The following is a 15,864-nucleotide window of genomic DNA, read 5'->3' as shown; positions in this document are numbered from 1 at the left end:
TTTTTGGAATGTGGGAGGGAACCGGAGTGCCCAGAGGAAACCCACGCAAGCACGGGGAGAACATGCAAACTCCACACAGGAGGTTTGATCTCCTGACCTCAGAACTGTGCCACGCACGCGCTTCCCGCTGCGCCACGGTGCTGCGCCGCACTGCTGCCTTTTTCAAAAATGCTAGATAAAAATACAGTACTGTACTGTATATAGTTTTTCTAAGAGGAAAAGTATGAGACAATGACAGAATGAAAGCAATGGTGGACGTCAAAAGCACTTGAGCACATGGCAGTTAAAATGCCAGTTTAGTTTAAACAAATACCAACAACCACAACAGAAGAATATAACCACCACTTTTTACCATGGTGATTTATTCACGTGCAGTGGGCAAGCTTCTAAGCCAAACTTGAAATTGTATCCCTTTTGAAGAAGACAGAATACAGCAATGCTTATCTGCAGTCAAACGGAAATACTGGTTTTGTGCCAAGGCACAACACTGGCAGGCTGGTATGACTGAGGTATTTCAGGAATTGCAGCAAACAATTTTTACAAGGTACGTTTGATGTATTTCCAAGTAATTTTGCATTAAGTAAGTACGAGTTATGTCAAATACACTCAATATAATAAGTTAGCTAGGGCTAACTAGCTACATTACCGTTGCCATTTCTTACTGTGTAAATGAGCTGACTTTATTGCGATTAACAACAGATTACAGGAATCCTCCCAAAAAAATCACATGTAGTGAAAACCGTAATGTGCTCTACCATAAACCTTATTATGCCAAAATGAACAATCAAATTATCGACGGCTAAAAAGAGACAAATTATTTCGCCAAAGTCAACATTTTCAACATGCTCAAAAGTGATTTTCATACAAGGTGAAAATGCCCTGTGCTTTACTGTTCTGTTAAATTCCCCCAAACTGAGATACAAAGTCGCTTTAGTAACGTTTGCGCGAGGAGGACATTTCAGGCCAGGGATGCATTTTAACGAGGCACAGCAACGTGTACCAGCTATGAAGAACTGGTGAGTCCAGATTTTTATAAGCTTTTGGATCGGCACAATTATATAGAGATACTCCATTTACAATATAGTGCTACAGATCTTGTGGACTGAAGTCAGGCAGACTGGAAGATTTGGTTAGATATGTGAATATATCAAGAGGAAGACTGTTTCCCCAAATAGCGCTCTTTGTGCTTTTTGACAAGGTGAGCTACCTCATCCGACATCTGCACGATATTCGTTTGACTAGTAATTTCCAAAGGTTTTGAACAGTGGACATTTTTTTGGTTTATGTAATCTACTGTTTTCTGGCCTCTTCCACTGTTTACTACGGTTTACTGCTATCCGTCATGTTGTTGTCACATGGTGGGTCACATCTGTGCGAAGGGTCTACATAAATATTTTCTTTTTTTTTGCCGCTCCAAATTTGTTATTTTAAAAATAATAGAAATAGGTCCAATATGGTTCTTACAATATTTTAGGTTATTTACCGCTGTCCTAGATGGTATACATTTGCTTATAATAAAGACATTGACATTTTTTTACATTAAGTGTGTGTAAGTGGGTGAGTGTGAAACAAATTGTAAAGCGCTTTGGGTGGTCTTCATTGATTTGAAAAGTGCTATATAAAGGCAGACCATTTACCATTTAACATAAGAACGATTAAACTTAAGAGCAACATGTTCTGCAAATGGGGTAAGAATGATTCTTTATGTAACTAGATGCTACAAAAAGAAGATAAATACACCACTGACCAGGATGAGAGTTTTCCGAGCAGGAACAGTCACAGATATGCTCAGAGGCTGCCAAGATTGCTGGCTAAAGTCGAGGACGGTATGCCCTTCTGCAACTAGTACATCTCTACAACCTGACACGGAGGGGCAAAACGATACATTTATGGAACCTGCAAAAAAAAAAAAAATCCCCCCAAAATTGAGCAACAGTTGGGAAAACATAAATGACACAAACAATTCAATTGTGCGTCAAATTTTAACTATCATAGGAAAGGAAAAGTATAAATAAAGCCCTTTATACATTTTTTTGTAATAAATCTGTCAAAGCCAAACCTACCTTTCCAATTATATCCGGTATCCACACGGACTTCTACAGGGAAAGAAATGTGCTCCAGTTGGCGATAATGCACAACAAGCACATATCTGCCAGGGAGCGGCACTTTGGGAGTGAAGCTTATCTCCGTCTGGATGGATGGAAAGACATCGCTTTAAAAAATGGACTATGTGACCAGGTCAGAGGGACTAGGTGTGATTCTGTGATACTTGAGGGTATTTAAGTAGGATCTCGGCAGCCTGAAAGTAAGAGCCAGACTGTCGTCTTTGGCGCCAGTCCACATTGTCTCCTTGTTGATGAGCGGCATTCAGTTTCCCGTCACGGGCCGCCTGAAAAATCCAGCCAGGTGACGGCTTGTCCAGGTGGCGCAGGACACAATGCTGACTAAAACCGTAAAAAATAAAAACTCGTGACATCTCAAGCTCAATTTGGTCAAATATTGTGATTTTTCTTATGGAAAATGGTTATGTAGTGACAAATTGCTGGTAGATACTAGTTTAGGTGCTTCTAATGATGTTGCTAACGTTCTCATTTGCATGATTACCCACAGTACCAAAACAAAATCAATACAAGTGATGTAAAAATTGTCTAAAACAAAAATGAGACTTTGACAATGATTTTATAAAAGTAAAATGAGTGTTTATTGTGATTTGGCTAAAAATTAGGTTAGTTAGTATCCTCGTCACAGCTTGATCTTTTACAGTGGGTTCACTTAAAGGTCCGGTAAGGGTTTTAAGGTGTCTTTATAAAGTTGAATGTTAAATATTTTCTCTATTAAATATGTGTTAATAGTGGCCAACTGAGTTCAAAGAGCCCTTACGCTTTATTTTCAAATGCGCCTATCTGTTTTTATATTAATTATAGCAGAGCTGTTCAGGGTGGAACACATTGGGTTCAAATGAAAAGGGGCCTGGGGGAGTGCTGGAGAGTGACGTAATGCTTGACCTGCTTCAAATACAACCTAAAACATTGGAGTGAGTCTAAGAAATTCACATACTTTCACACGCATCATGAATGAGCTCACAAAGTTCCAAACTCCGTACAGCTCCTTTTACTTAGCTTGTCCTTGAACCATTTTCTCCAGCCACTCACTTAATATCTTCTCTACCTACTAAAGTTTTGCTCTGTGAGATTCCATCTGTTTCGACATGTTTGATCATTTGCACTGATCGCTGCTTGGCTCTGTGGCTAGGACCTTGACTCAGCCTCTTGGCTGAGAGCAAGTGTCTCGGCCCCTTGGCTTTGTAGCGCATTATGATTTGACTGATAACGGATAATGGATAATTGATAAAGAATATAGAACAATAAACCTTACAAAATCCCCCCACTTGAATCAAGCCATTGAATAAGAGCACAATATTTATTGTTTCCTACCTTTAAAATTTACTGAGTGCGGCTTATAATCAAGTGTGCCTTATAGTCCAAATTTTACGTGATATTAACGTGACAGTTGGTGTAATTTTTTGTATAATTCCAATCAATGTATACATATTTGTAAAAGTTTTTCTCAACAATAGAAGGCGCTGAATAATACAAAATGTCTCTTAAAAACGTATACCACTAGAAAGCTGCAGTAGCACTACTTCTCCTGGCACAATACTATTCTAAACATTTAAGTTTTCTCTCTGTCCATGCAGCTCACTGAGAGCAGCAACATGAGGAAGTGTAGAATGGATTTAATGGGTAAGAAAACAAATTTATTCCACCAGCCACATTTGTGAAGTATATCATGGATAGGTGCCGGTCTGTCAATTTATGGGAAGATCTACACTCACAAATGTCATGATGCCTTACCTGTCTTCAGTGAAGCGCCCGTGAGTGGAGACACACAAGACCTTGGCTTCAACGTATTCCAAAGAGAACTCCTGAGCAGGAACTGCATACACTTTGTGCTGCACACGAACGCATGGGGATCAATATGACTCATTATCTCTGAAAACCGAGACGGCATCGCGGCAAAAATGGATCTTACCAGCAGGAAGGAGGTGGTGGACGTCTGAAGGAGGAGAACCGTCCTGTGAGCGAGTTGCAGCACGGCCACTTGATTCCTGTTGTCCATCACAACACTTCGGCACAAAAAGCTGCGCAAGTATTTTTAAATTGTATTAGTTACAATAGAAATAAATCAATGATCAAAAATAACATTTTTAAAACTAGTTTTTTCACTGAAAACATTCGCTTGATCTGGGTCAGGGCACCAATTAAAATAATTAATTCCAACACTCCTTTTAGTTAAGCCTCACAAATAAGAAATACCCCATAATACATTTTGTCCCTTTAATCAATCAAAACATACCAGAAAGACTGCAATACAGCTGTCCCTTTTATGCTGAATGTGGTATGAGGTCAAATTCGTCTAAAAAGGTTTCTACTTATGTACCGTCTTGAAATTTTGTGACTTACCTGTAGTCACAGCTGTAAACGGTGGCTCGGACTCGAACCTGTCCACCATGCAGGACACCCACCAGGATGTTGACATTCTGGACATTGGAAATCTCGCTGGCATACTCCAGGATGAGGACGTGAGGTCCGGGATGTGGAACACGTAGACTGAGCTGTAGCTGAGACTGAGTGAGATATGCAATGCGAAACAGACATAAAAAATATATAAAAATATATATATTTTCGGTTTGAAAATGAAAATGTGCTGTCAGATCTCATTTCACTGTTACTCAACTTATTTGTATTTTTACATCTAAATGTGTACCAAGTATCATAAAGAAACATTAACACTGGAGATTACAATGTTTGCATTAGCTAAGCATGTTAGGATCTGTGAAGTGTTGCATGTACATTACCCATACTGCATCCATATCTATGGCTAATGTGCAAAAACATCATATTATCATTATTTGAAAGAAAAAAATGCAATCTCGATTTTATCAAAATTCTCAGAAAACAACGTGAAACTGATGAGCACATTTATCAAATCTTGCCTGATTAAACCCTATGCATTAATGCAAACACTCAACGTATTAGGAGCTAGCAGCTGACTCCACAATGTTACCAATAATTGTATTTGAGACACCGGCAGTAACGTCTAAATTACTGTATTTTTCGCAGTTTAATGCGGACCCCTAAAAATGTGTCTTTTGTTTTAATTTTTCTTATATAAGATGCAACGAACTGTAATGTACATAGAATTAAGACTACAGTAAGGGCTAAGGCTGTACTATAAATATATAAGTCCTATATTTGTGCATTGATTGATCAGTCAAAAATATCTCTGATCTCGATTGCAAAATTTGAATATAAGGAAATTCAAACATGGATCGCAGCAAGGAGGGGGATTTTTTAAGGGTTATTGTTCTACCTTCTTTATTCATTATCCGTTATCGGTCAGTTCATAATGCGCTACAAAGCCTAGGAGCCGGGAATCTTACTCTCAGCCAAAAGGCCAAGCTAAGGTCCCAGCCTTAAAGCCTTGCTGCGATCATTGCGAATGCACCATTCCCGGAGGTACTGCAATACCGGGCCGATGCGCGGAGTGGACAGAGCAAGAAAGCAAATTTTTATCCACTGCCATCTAAGGGATATAAACAACACATGAAAGGGCATTAGGTTTTATGTAATAATCACCTTATTTTTAGTCACGGTACCACATTGTCGATGTTATAATTGGGTTGGGCCGCAAAAATATTGTCCTACATTAAACCAATCCATGGAATGCTCCTTTGTCTGTTCTCAGTTGTACACCTTTTTCAAATTAATAAACCTCTGGACCACATCGCAACGTCAGAGTTTTGATGCGAGGAAGAGGTTTAGCGTACTGCTAAAGTATATTCCAACACAGTTTGATTCGATCCCCGTTGCTGCCACTGTTATGCAAATGTGGTCAGCAATAAATAATGACTGGCAGGTTATTGCACAAATACAGTATGAAAATATTCAGGTATGCATTTTCATTTATCTGGATTGTACGGCGCACGTTCAATTCTTTTTTAAATTACGTTTACGTCCATTATATATAATATTTTTATACCGACCACCTCTAAATAGCAGCTAGGAATGCAGTGCTCTTTCACCTGCATGCCATGCAGCAAGGCCATGTACGGATGGTCCGGCGTAGGCTGGCGAACCGGAGCCTGCCTCCTACTGCGGCCTCGGCGGCTCGAGCCCAAAGCTGAGCCGAAAGCCTCCATGGGCACGTTCTTGTACAGCAAACAGCTAGAAGACACAACAATCATTTTCACCACCCCCAAACAAGTTTGGGTGCCTTTTATGAGTCCAACGTAAAGAAGATACATTCACTTTTTATGCCTTTGAGCTGTTGGCGCAGATGTGCAGGGTTCAGTGATTTCTTCCTGCAGAAGTGGTGCTTCATAGTAGTCCTGAGGCAGTAAGATCAGGTAGTCCTGAGGGGCACAGACATATGTATCTTTGTACCAAAATATTTTGGAAAAACACAACAGGTTTAGCCTTTAGGGCACATTACTGATTAGGTCATTTTTATCAAAAGTGAAAATGTATGAGGGATACAAAATATTTCATTGGTCAAATACATTTTGATTTTCATTGTAGTGGTGGTAGTAGTATAGAAGGTAGTGGTAGTAGTAAGTACTTATGAATAATGTTTCACAACGTTGATACAAATGACAATGAGACAATTCCATTCTATTCTGTTCTGTTCTATTATATTCTAATAACAAAAATACATTACAATATTAGTAATAAAAACAAATCACATTATTGTAGTATTATAACATTGGCAGTTAATTTCATTTAATAACTTGATTCCATTATGCTGTATTTAATACAATTAATAAAGTAAACCAATTATTTATTTTTTTAACACCCCACCCCCCAAAAAAGAGAAATAAAGCAATGATCTATATATTTCCATTTCATGTTATTCTTTTAATGCAAAAATTCAATGTGAATGAATTAGCAATTTACATTTCAGATAAACATGGTTTCTTTTACCTGCATTAAAAAATAAATGAATTATTTTTTTATGAAATACATCAATAATGCCACAGATTTCTCTCACTCACACTTTTTTTTATAAAAGTTATTCATAATAACTAAAAATGATTGATATTGATAGGATTATATAAATGCTCGCTGGACAGGATCGAAAAACTCAATGGGTTGTTTTTGGTCTGTTGAGTTTTTTTGCAAATCAGACATTAGGTCATCACAAATATTAAGACAATAACCCCTTGTGTTTTTGAGATTCCAGTCAGATTGCTCTGATTAATCCGTTTCCTGCAACTCACAAGAAGAATCCTCGGTGCTTTGATGCTGATGATCCATGTCCCAGCTGTCAAGGCAAAAGGCTCAGCAAAACCGTCCCCGGGCACAGTGAGGAAGGACGGTTGGGGACTATCAGGGAAAATCACGTCAACACTCTGCTCTGATGCTGTAGGCAGTCAAAAAGTGTGAGTTGATCAGACGCTTATGACAATATCTTGTCAATGATTGTGGGACATTTGAATGGGTTTACAGCAAAGCTTCACACACAAGAAGCAGCCTTACCTGCAGCAGCTCTGTTATTAGCGGCTATGATGCTACCAGTCACACCTACACCACTTGGGTTATTGAATCGTAGAACCACACGGAATAAGTCACGCCTGGAATTTCTCAGCTCAACATGCACTGTAACTTTGACTTCGTCCTGCAGGACAACAACCAAAAAACTGTCTGGGTGAGATATTGAAGGACTTAGTTGTCAGGGGCAAAGCCGTTGCCGTTATAGTGGGTTGATAAACACATGGCATGCCGGTAGCGGAAGAAACAGCCGGGCGAAGCCCACCACTTACAGCCGCTGGATCGCTCTGCCATCCTGACCCTTGCTCTTAGTCGCATGGCCCCTCCCTCGTTTGGTAGGGTGGCGTAGCGCAATGAAATAAGGAAAGTAGCAGGAAAGCCAAGCGGAAGGGTGAGGATCACCTCTGGCTGGAAACAAATAGCAAGAGAGTGCTGCACAAAAGAAGAATACAAGCTACAAATGACTCTTGCTGCTTTTGACTGATTCTGCAGGGCACAATAGAGGTAAAAAAAAAAAATATATAGCCTAACCTGTACCAGTCCCGCAGGTATTAAAGCCCAGCCTTGCCCGGGCCAAACGAAATCATTTGATTTGCGGGATCGAGCCCAAAGCAAACCCGAAATTTCATATTTTTTTTGTCAGGACTTGGGAGGAGGATAGATAATTTATGATAACAAATTGGAAACCACAGCAGCATAATGTCATTAAGAATCTGGCATGGCACTTTAAGGAAGAGACAAAGGCAGATAGACAAAGAAGAACAATAACTGCCCATCAAATGCGTTTTCAGGTAGGGTTTGGACTTTGGCTTACGATCTTAACTATGGGGGACACTCGGTCAAAAGTTTAGACAATAAGTTTAACAGTAACATTTTGTTGTGTTTTATTTAAATTAAATTTATGTGATGCCCTTAGGGAAATTCATTTTCACTGGCAGTACCGGGTTGGGTGCGGTCAGTGCTGTCGCATCAGAGCATGGGCCAAATAAACCGATATACAGCATCTGGCATTCCCAGGCGGTCTCCTATTCAGGTACTAACCAGGCCCACCCTGCTTAGCTTCCTAAAATCAGGGGTTCTTAGGGTGGTATGGCCATAAACAGGTCTATTTATTATTTATTTTTATAATTTTGTCATTAGCAGCAAGGTTGTAGAACAAATTATGTAAGTGAAAGAAAGTATCACATGAATATCAGAAAAGGACAAGGAAACAGAAAGGAAAAAGAAGTGTGGCACAACATTTATCACAGAGAAGGAATTTACATATAATAGTAAGGTATGACGTGGCCAAATTACCGTGTCAAGTCCTACAAGCAATTTGATTATATTATAATACCAACGTGTAATGTCAGTTGAGAGTGGTGTCCGTGACTTCAAAGTATTCTGCTTGCTGACGCCATCTTCTGATTAAAATTGTTATATTTGAACTCAGTTGGGCATTGTTAACATATACCTTTTTGAGAAAACGTTTAATTTTAAACTTTTTAAGTACACCGTACTCTGTCTCTCTGCTGTCAAAACCTCCCGTCTCATTTCTTTTCGTAATACCAAAAATATCAACATTGACACCCTCTGCTCCATTATTGACCGTTCCCCACCCCCAGACGCTCTCTCAAGCCCGGATCACCTCACCGCTCACTACAATGCCTGCCTCACAAATATTCTAAATTCTCTTGCCCCCCTGAAGACCACGACTGCCTCATTCTCCACATCTGCCCCCTGGTTTACACCCGCTCTTAGGTCAATGAAATCAAAGAACCGCCAACTCGAGCGACTCTATAAGAAAACCGGCCACACCATCCATAAGGCGTGTACATTAGCCATACTGCTAAATACAAGGACCAAATTGCCCAAACCAAATCCAGCTACTACTCCGGCCTCATCCTTTCCAACGAAGGAAATTCAAGAACTCTCTTCTCTGTCATGAACAAAATCCTCCAGCCACCAAATTCTCTCCCCCTCCACCTGTACTCCACAACAACCTGCAACTCCATAATGGACTACTTCAATCACAAAATCCTTAAGATTCATCACCAACTCCATCAAAACCTGTCTGCTCCCTCCCCATCTGAATTTCCTTCTCCTTGTCACTTCTTCTCCAGTTTTGCTCCACCCACGACTGCTGAATTATCCAACCTCATACTCAAATCCAAGCCCACCACTTGCCAGCTCAATCCCCTCATAGCATGCTTACCTTCCACTCACATATCAACACTATCACCCGCACTGCTTATTTCCACCTCCGCAATATTACCAGACTCCGCCCATCCCTCACCCCCCTCACCACTGCTATTCTTGTCCACAGTCTTGTCACATCCCGCCTTGACTACTGCAATGCTCTCCTCTTCGGCCTTCCTCAAAAGTCCCTCCATAAAATTCAGCTGGTTCAAAATGCCTCAGCTTGCATCATCACAAAAACATCTTCCCAGCAGCACATTACCCCCGTTCTCCAACAGCTACACTGGCTTCCTGTTCAACATCGCATCAGCTACAAACTGATCCTATATACGTATATGGCCATTCACAACCTGGCCCCTCCTTACCTGTCCGACCTTCTCCAGGTGCACGTCCCCACTCGCTCCCTCAGATCCTCGTCCTCCCTCCGACTGTCAGTGCCCCCTGCCCACCTGAGCACCATGGGAGCCAGAGCCTTCACTCGGGCTGCTCCAAAGCTCTGGAACAATCTATCTCCGGACCTCCAAAACTGCACACCTCTCTCCACTTTTAAGTCCCGTCTAAAAACACACCTGTTCAGGACTGCCTACAACACATAGCTTCTCCACTTCCTATGTTTTTATGATTTTATGTCTTGTTTTTATTTAATATTTTTCATTGTCTGTACAGTGTCCTTGGGTGGCTTGAAAAGCGCTTTTAAATAAAATGCATGATTATTATCATTATTATTATTAAACCATGCACTCCACCTTTAAGATGAATTCTTCAGGTGATTGGTACAGCCTTATCTAAGGTAATGGTACCAGTGATCATACGATAGTAGAGCCAAGGACGATATATGCCTACTAGGGGCTATATTAAAATCAGGAACCTGACATTTGAGAAATGGTAAACTGAATTGCCAGAAGAGAAATATGGTATCAAAGAAAAATATATATATATATATGTGTGTAATGATAAAAACTGTATTGCATTTCATTATTATTACATTTTATTGGACAGTGCTTTCTCAGGAAATACTGGGTTTATATACTGTTGGATGAATGATTTTGTTGCCTCCTCCCTAATTATGTTTTTTTTATACTGTAGTAATTTGGGAAAAGTCATTTTGGCTGATAAGCGTTTCCCATCTTTTAGTTGCCTCTGTAAAAAGGGATTTGGTATTGTTTCATCATCAATTGTCGCTATTTGTTGCTGGGCACACAAGACTTAACTCATTATTTATTGTTTGAAAATTAACAATAAAAGTAGTGTTTGTCTCACTAGACCAGGTGAAATCCATAGGAAGTGAGTCTGCCTAATTTGTCAAGAGACTCTGGCTGTTTTCAAAGAATATAAATTCAAAAGGCACTGCCAGACAAAACATGCCGACTCCAAAGAGCTAACTGGAAACGAACTCTGAGAAAAGGTGGTGCAACTGAAAGCTGTTTTAATGGCACAGCAGCTCTTTTTCACAAGACCCTGTGAGTCAAACGAAAATGCTACAAAGGTGAGCTACAATGTCGCGATGCTGATCACTATGCACTGCCAACCTTTTACAGAGGGTGAATTTTTAAAGTCAGTTCAAAGATTGCCAGGTTGAATCGTCGGTCCTCACACATTTTCAGATGACCAAATCTGGCCCGCATTTTGAAAAGTTTGGAAACCTCTTGATAGATCATTAAAATGCTTGCTCACTGTTCACCTGGGCAAGGGACAGTTCAGCATAACCTCTCCAGCTGAACCCTGGGAACTCTTGGGGGTCATAACCAAAACGCACAGGCCTGGACTTTGATGTGGTGCCATCTTCTGCCTCAAACTTGAACTGATGCAAGCTGGGAAAATAATATCCTGGTGCAGGCCTAAACAGGAAAACCCATTGATTGAAATCAAAAATGTTCATACAAGTTATGACAAGAGGATATTGACATGTATATGAAAAATCCTACTGTGTGCATTGGAGGCCACCAATGTTACTACGGCAATGGCATTGACCAGAATTCGGGTCACAAGTTGTGCTGATGGCGCCACCGATGTCACATCCACAAGCTGCAAGTGGTTCAGCATTATTTGAATTATTTTTCATCTACAACTATGGTTCCCAAATTCGGTTACATAAAGGTACTACAGGGGGTTCGTTGGTTAGTTGGATCCCTTAACCACTAGGGTCATACGGGCACCATTTCCTGTGTACAGCCTGATGGCGCCCATGATATCAAATCATTTTAAAGAGGCAGTTTAATGGAAGTAGCGTATTTTCCGGATTCTACGTATTTTTTCATAGTATGGCCGGGGGTGCGACTTAACCACCAGTTGGACTTGAATGTAAAATTATAAACACATTATTATATAATTAGGTTTTAAATAGTTATTACCAGGAATGTATAATTTCGCAAGTTACTTTCAAACTGAATCGCAAAAGTGCACTCTAGGCCTGTGATGATAATATGTTGTGGGAAGGATATTTTTAGAAGTAGAAAGAGGAAGTAGCTTATCGTCCCGAGTTGGAAACGTTGTTTACCGGTAAAAGTTTTCTTAGGATTTAGTGATTTGGAAAGAAGCCGATGGCTTGGTGAGCATGTTTTTTATGCTAGAGTTATCTGAATAACTGCTGATATGTTACATCGTTACTGGCGTATTCCAGCGTTTCTAAGATATGCACGTTGTTGTAGCCTTAGCATATTGTGTTTTCGGTTTTATTTTTGTTTTAAATTGCTATTTTCTTTTTTTAAGACTTATATTCCAGGCGTGGATTATATATGTTTCTTCTTTACTAATCATGCATTTTTGGGCTGGTGCCAATTATCCTCCAAAGAGACTTATAGTTAGGTGATTATAAAGTAGTTTTTACATTTTAGGATAATATAATCATTGTAAATCAAATAATACCAGTACCATAAAGGGACAGTGTGTATTATTTGACAACTTTATTTCACTGCATTGTGTGGGGAAAGCAAAAATAAGTAAAAGTTTAAGGAGGAATAGAAACTATACAGACTCAAATTGACCAAAATAGGCGAGACACATTTGTATACTAAATGCAAATTTTTAAATTTACAAGCATTCTAAAATATGCATATGATAGCTTATGTATGTTTGCTAAATAATTAAATCAATGTTGTTGTTTTTTTAATGATTTTTTTTACCACAGGGAGGCGCTTGATCAAGGGTCGGTAACCTTTTTGACCCTAAAAGCCATAAAAGCAAAAATGTTTTGATTTTTTGAAAGGAGAGAGCCAGACCATATATTTTGAGACAAGTCGGCCGAGGTCACTCCCGGGCCGCGCGACGGAGCGAGTTCGGCGGACGCGGCGTCACACGGCGCGACGCGCGAAAAGGCGGCGGGCGTGATCGGGCTACCCCCGTAACTGGGGGGAGCCCGCTCGTCCGACGAACCCAGTAGCGCGGCGCGACGACAGGCGGCCGTCTGCGCACGGCGGGCGAAAGGCGGCGGATGTGCGCGGGACCCACGTCACTGTGTCGGTGTCGTGCGTATCGCGCCCGAAAGTACCCGCGCCGCGGGTTAGGGGCTCGCTCGCAGAAGCGACCGAACGGCACCCGCGGTGCTGCGCAAATAAAAACCCTGTCGTGAATTTGTCTCCGATCATCCCGGGCGGACGTAAAATCGCCCAGCTGTACGACTCTTAGCGGTGGATCACTCAGCTCGTGCGTCGATGAAGAACGCAGCTAGCTGCGAGAACTAATGTGATTTGCAGCTGCGATTGGCTGGCAACCAGTTCAGGGTGTCCCCTGCCCACTGCCCGGAGATGGCTGGGATGGGCGCCAATAAATAATTGTGCAAATCTATTTTGACTCTGAGCCATATGTACTCATGAAAAGAGCCATAAGTTCCAGACCCCTGCACTAGATCATACACTGTCCCGTTAAGAAATTTATTGATTTTAAATTATTAAAGGATACTTATTTTGACCCTTTACAAGTCGTCTTTTAATAGTTTATAGGTTTACTCTAGCCCCCAACAAAGGTTTTTCAGTTGGCCTATAACTTTTTCTCTTTTTAAACATTTTTTAAGCATTAAAATATTAATGTAGTGAAAGTATGTAACTATTTTATCATTAAAAACTCTAAAATATTATATGTGATATATAATAACAACTATTATGATAACAATTAAGCTAATTTTAACTTTAAACATTACATTTTAGTACTTTAATTTAATTGTTTTAATGTTTTCACACAATACAAAAAAACAAGTAAATTATCTTATATAGCAAATGGAAGATAGATTTCATAGATAGATTCCTCAGTTTACTATAAAGAATACTAAAATAAACAGTGTTTTGACAAAATAGTCATAACAAGCTTAATTACCTACGAGCTTAACATGAGTTCATCCATCCATTATCTGCACCGCTTATCCTTAGTAGGGTTGCGGGGTTGCTGGAGCCCATCACAGCTATCTCCAGACAGTGGGCAGGGGACACCCTGAACTGGTTGCCAGCCAGTCACAGGGCACACAGAGACAGACAACTCGCTCATTCACACCGAGGAACAATTTGGACCAGCCAATTAACCTGGCAAGTATATTTTTGGAATGTGCAAGCACGGGGAGACCATGTAAACTCCGCATTGGAAGGTTCGATCTCATGACCTCAGAACTGTGCAGGACACGCGCTAACCACTGCGCCGCCGTGCTGCCCAACATGAGTTCATAATTATTTTAACTTTACTACATTCAATCCCCTAAATTTATAGTCATTTTGTTTGTCATATAATTTTACTTCCAGGTAGGAAAAGGTAAGACCATCATAAAACAATGCTAAAAGGTTTAATGAATCACATCAAATAATCTTTAAAAAAGTGTTGTTTTTATTATTAGTATTTTAGTACCCCCAACCCTCCGAAACTGTGAGCTGGTTAGGATTACTTTGGTAAAATAATGATTTAACAGAGGTATTTCAGTAAATTAAAAAAAACATTAAAAACCACTGATTTAGAATGAATATGTAACTGTGGATTCACCTTGGCAGCCAAAATAATTCCCTTTCTGCAGCAGGAAGTAGCCTTTAGCACAAATGTTGCACGTACTTCCGCCCACATGAGGCTTGCAATGGCACTGTCCACTTCTCTGGCGATATAGAAAACAGTAAAAAGTTATGAGGAAGTCTGAGCATTTTAAGAAAATATCAAAGTTGTCTATCTATAAGCAGACATCCTGACTACCTGCTCGCATTCTCCTACCCCGCTCAGCGTCCCTCTGACATCACACCTGCATTCTGAAATTAAATACACAGGAAAAAAAAGAAAAAGAAAAGAGAAAAGAGAAAGGTTAGGATCTGAAGAATAGGCTCTGATTACAGCATAGAATGACTTTCATGGGTGAAGGGCCAAAACACTAAAGCTCCTTGGGAGGTTTAAAGGCTACCAAGTGAAATAAAAACATTCCCATAAATGTCCAGCCGCAAGCGACCAGAAGCATTCTTTAGAAACGTTTTTTTCCCCTCCTGTTGTTGAGGTCACATTCTTGCTACGGGTTGGATCAGGGAAAAACATGCAGCCCAGGTGGCTCCTTTTTATATTAAAAAAAGCCACGTGTGAGCATTGAAACATTCTGACTATGAGATAAATTAATATAAGTTAACAGATTTTAAAAACACTTGCCTCCTTAAGTAATTTCAAAATGAAAAACAATGATGTGCAGGTCACGCAGTTATTGGATGTACTATGGATTTTATTGCACGGCATTTACAATCTTTATTTTACAATGACGTGTGCTGAGCTACGTGTCTGGTAAGGGGCCGGTCACACAGACATTTGCGGCTGAATCACGGCTAAAGTTTTGCGGTTTTTTTTTGCCCGTGGTTGCCCGCGATGGAAAATGCGCAAAATTGGCCAACCCGCTGTTCATCGGTGGTATGCCCGCAAAACACGCCGGCGACTATTCCGCTTCCTCATCGCGTCATTTCTGCGTCATTTTCTCGTGTGGACCACGGGTATAAAAGCTCCCGAGCCGGTGTTGTGCCCAAATCCGACTCCTACGCAACACATCCACCCCTCCCCACCCCCTCGCGTGAACGCGCATTCTGCTGCGATCGCTTTTGTGGGAAGCGTGCATTGACGTTGGTGACTTTTTCCTCCGCGTTAACAAACGCATTTTGTAGAATACGATCGCACTTTATTGTTTAAATAAACGCGTTAT

At 40.5% G+C, this 15,864-nt stretch overlaps 1 protein-coding gene across 1 annotated transcript in view; it reads right to left on the bottom strand.

The window, feature by feature from the left end:
* LOC148374574 (laminin subunit alpha-3-like) overlaps nucleotides 1-15,864 on the bottom strand; it is a 107,768-nt gene that overhangs the window by 51,609 nt on the left and 40,295 nt on the right. The window contains exons 18-31 of the mRNA XM_088338082.1: nucleotides 14,889-14,941; nucleotides 14,688-14,793; nucleotides 11,654-11,753; nucleotides 11,410-11,566; nucleotides 7,539-7,677; nucleotides 7,280-7,422; nucleotides 6,312-6,415; nucleotides 6,086-6,227; nucleotides 4,464-4,627; nucleotides 4,033-4,141; nucleotides 3,855-3,952; nucleotides 2,270-2,444; nucleotides 2,064-2,190; nucleotides 1,748-1,896 (exon numbers count right to left, since the gene is read on the bottom strand). Of these exons, the coding sequence (XP_088194208.1) occupies nucleotides 1,748-1,896; nucleotides 2,064-2,190; nucleotides 2,270-2,444; nucleotides 3,855-3,952; nucleotides 4,033-4,141; nucleotides 4,464-4,627; nucleotides 6,086-6,227; nucleotides 6,312-6,415; nucleotides 7,280-7,422; nucleotides 7,539-7,677; nucleotides 11,410-11,566; nucleotides 11,654-11,753; nucleotides 14,688-14,793; nucleotides 14,889-14,941 (1,766 nt within the window). The remainder of the gene's footprint in view (nucleotides 1-1,747; nucleotides 1,897-2,063; nucleotides 2,191-2,269; nucleotides 2,445-3,854; nucleotides 3,953-4,032; nucleotides 4,142-4,463; nucleotides 4,628-6,085; nucleotides 6,228-6,311; nucleotides 6,416-7,279; nucleotides 7,423-7,538; nucleotides 7,678-11,409; nucleotides 11,567-11,653; nucleotides 11,754-14,687; nucleotides 14,794-14,888; nucleotides 14,942-15,864) is intronic.

The sequence above is a fragment of the Urocampus carinirostris genome, chromosome 1, assembly GCF_059441175.1.
Source record: "Urocampus carinirostris isolate Australia breed hairy pipefish chromosome 1, RoL_Ucar_1.0, whole genome shotgun sequence".
Lineage (NCBI taxonomy): Eukaryota > Metazoa > Chordata > Actinopteri > Syngnathiformes > Syngnathidae > Urocampus > Urocampus carinirostris.
This window is presented reverse-complemented; position numbering and strand designations above follow the sequence as displayed.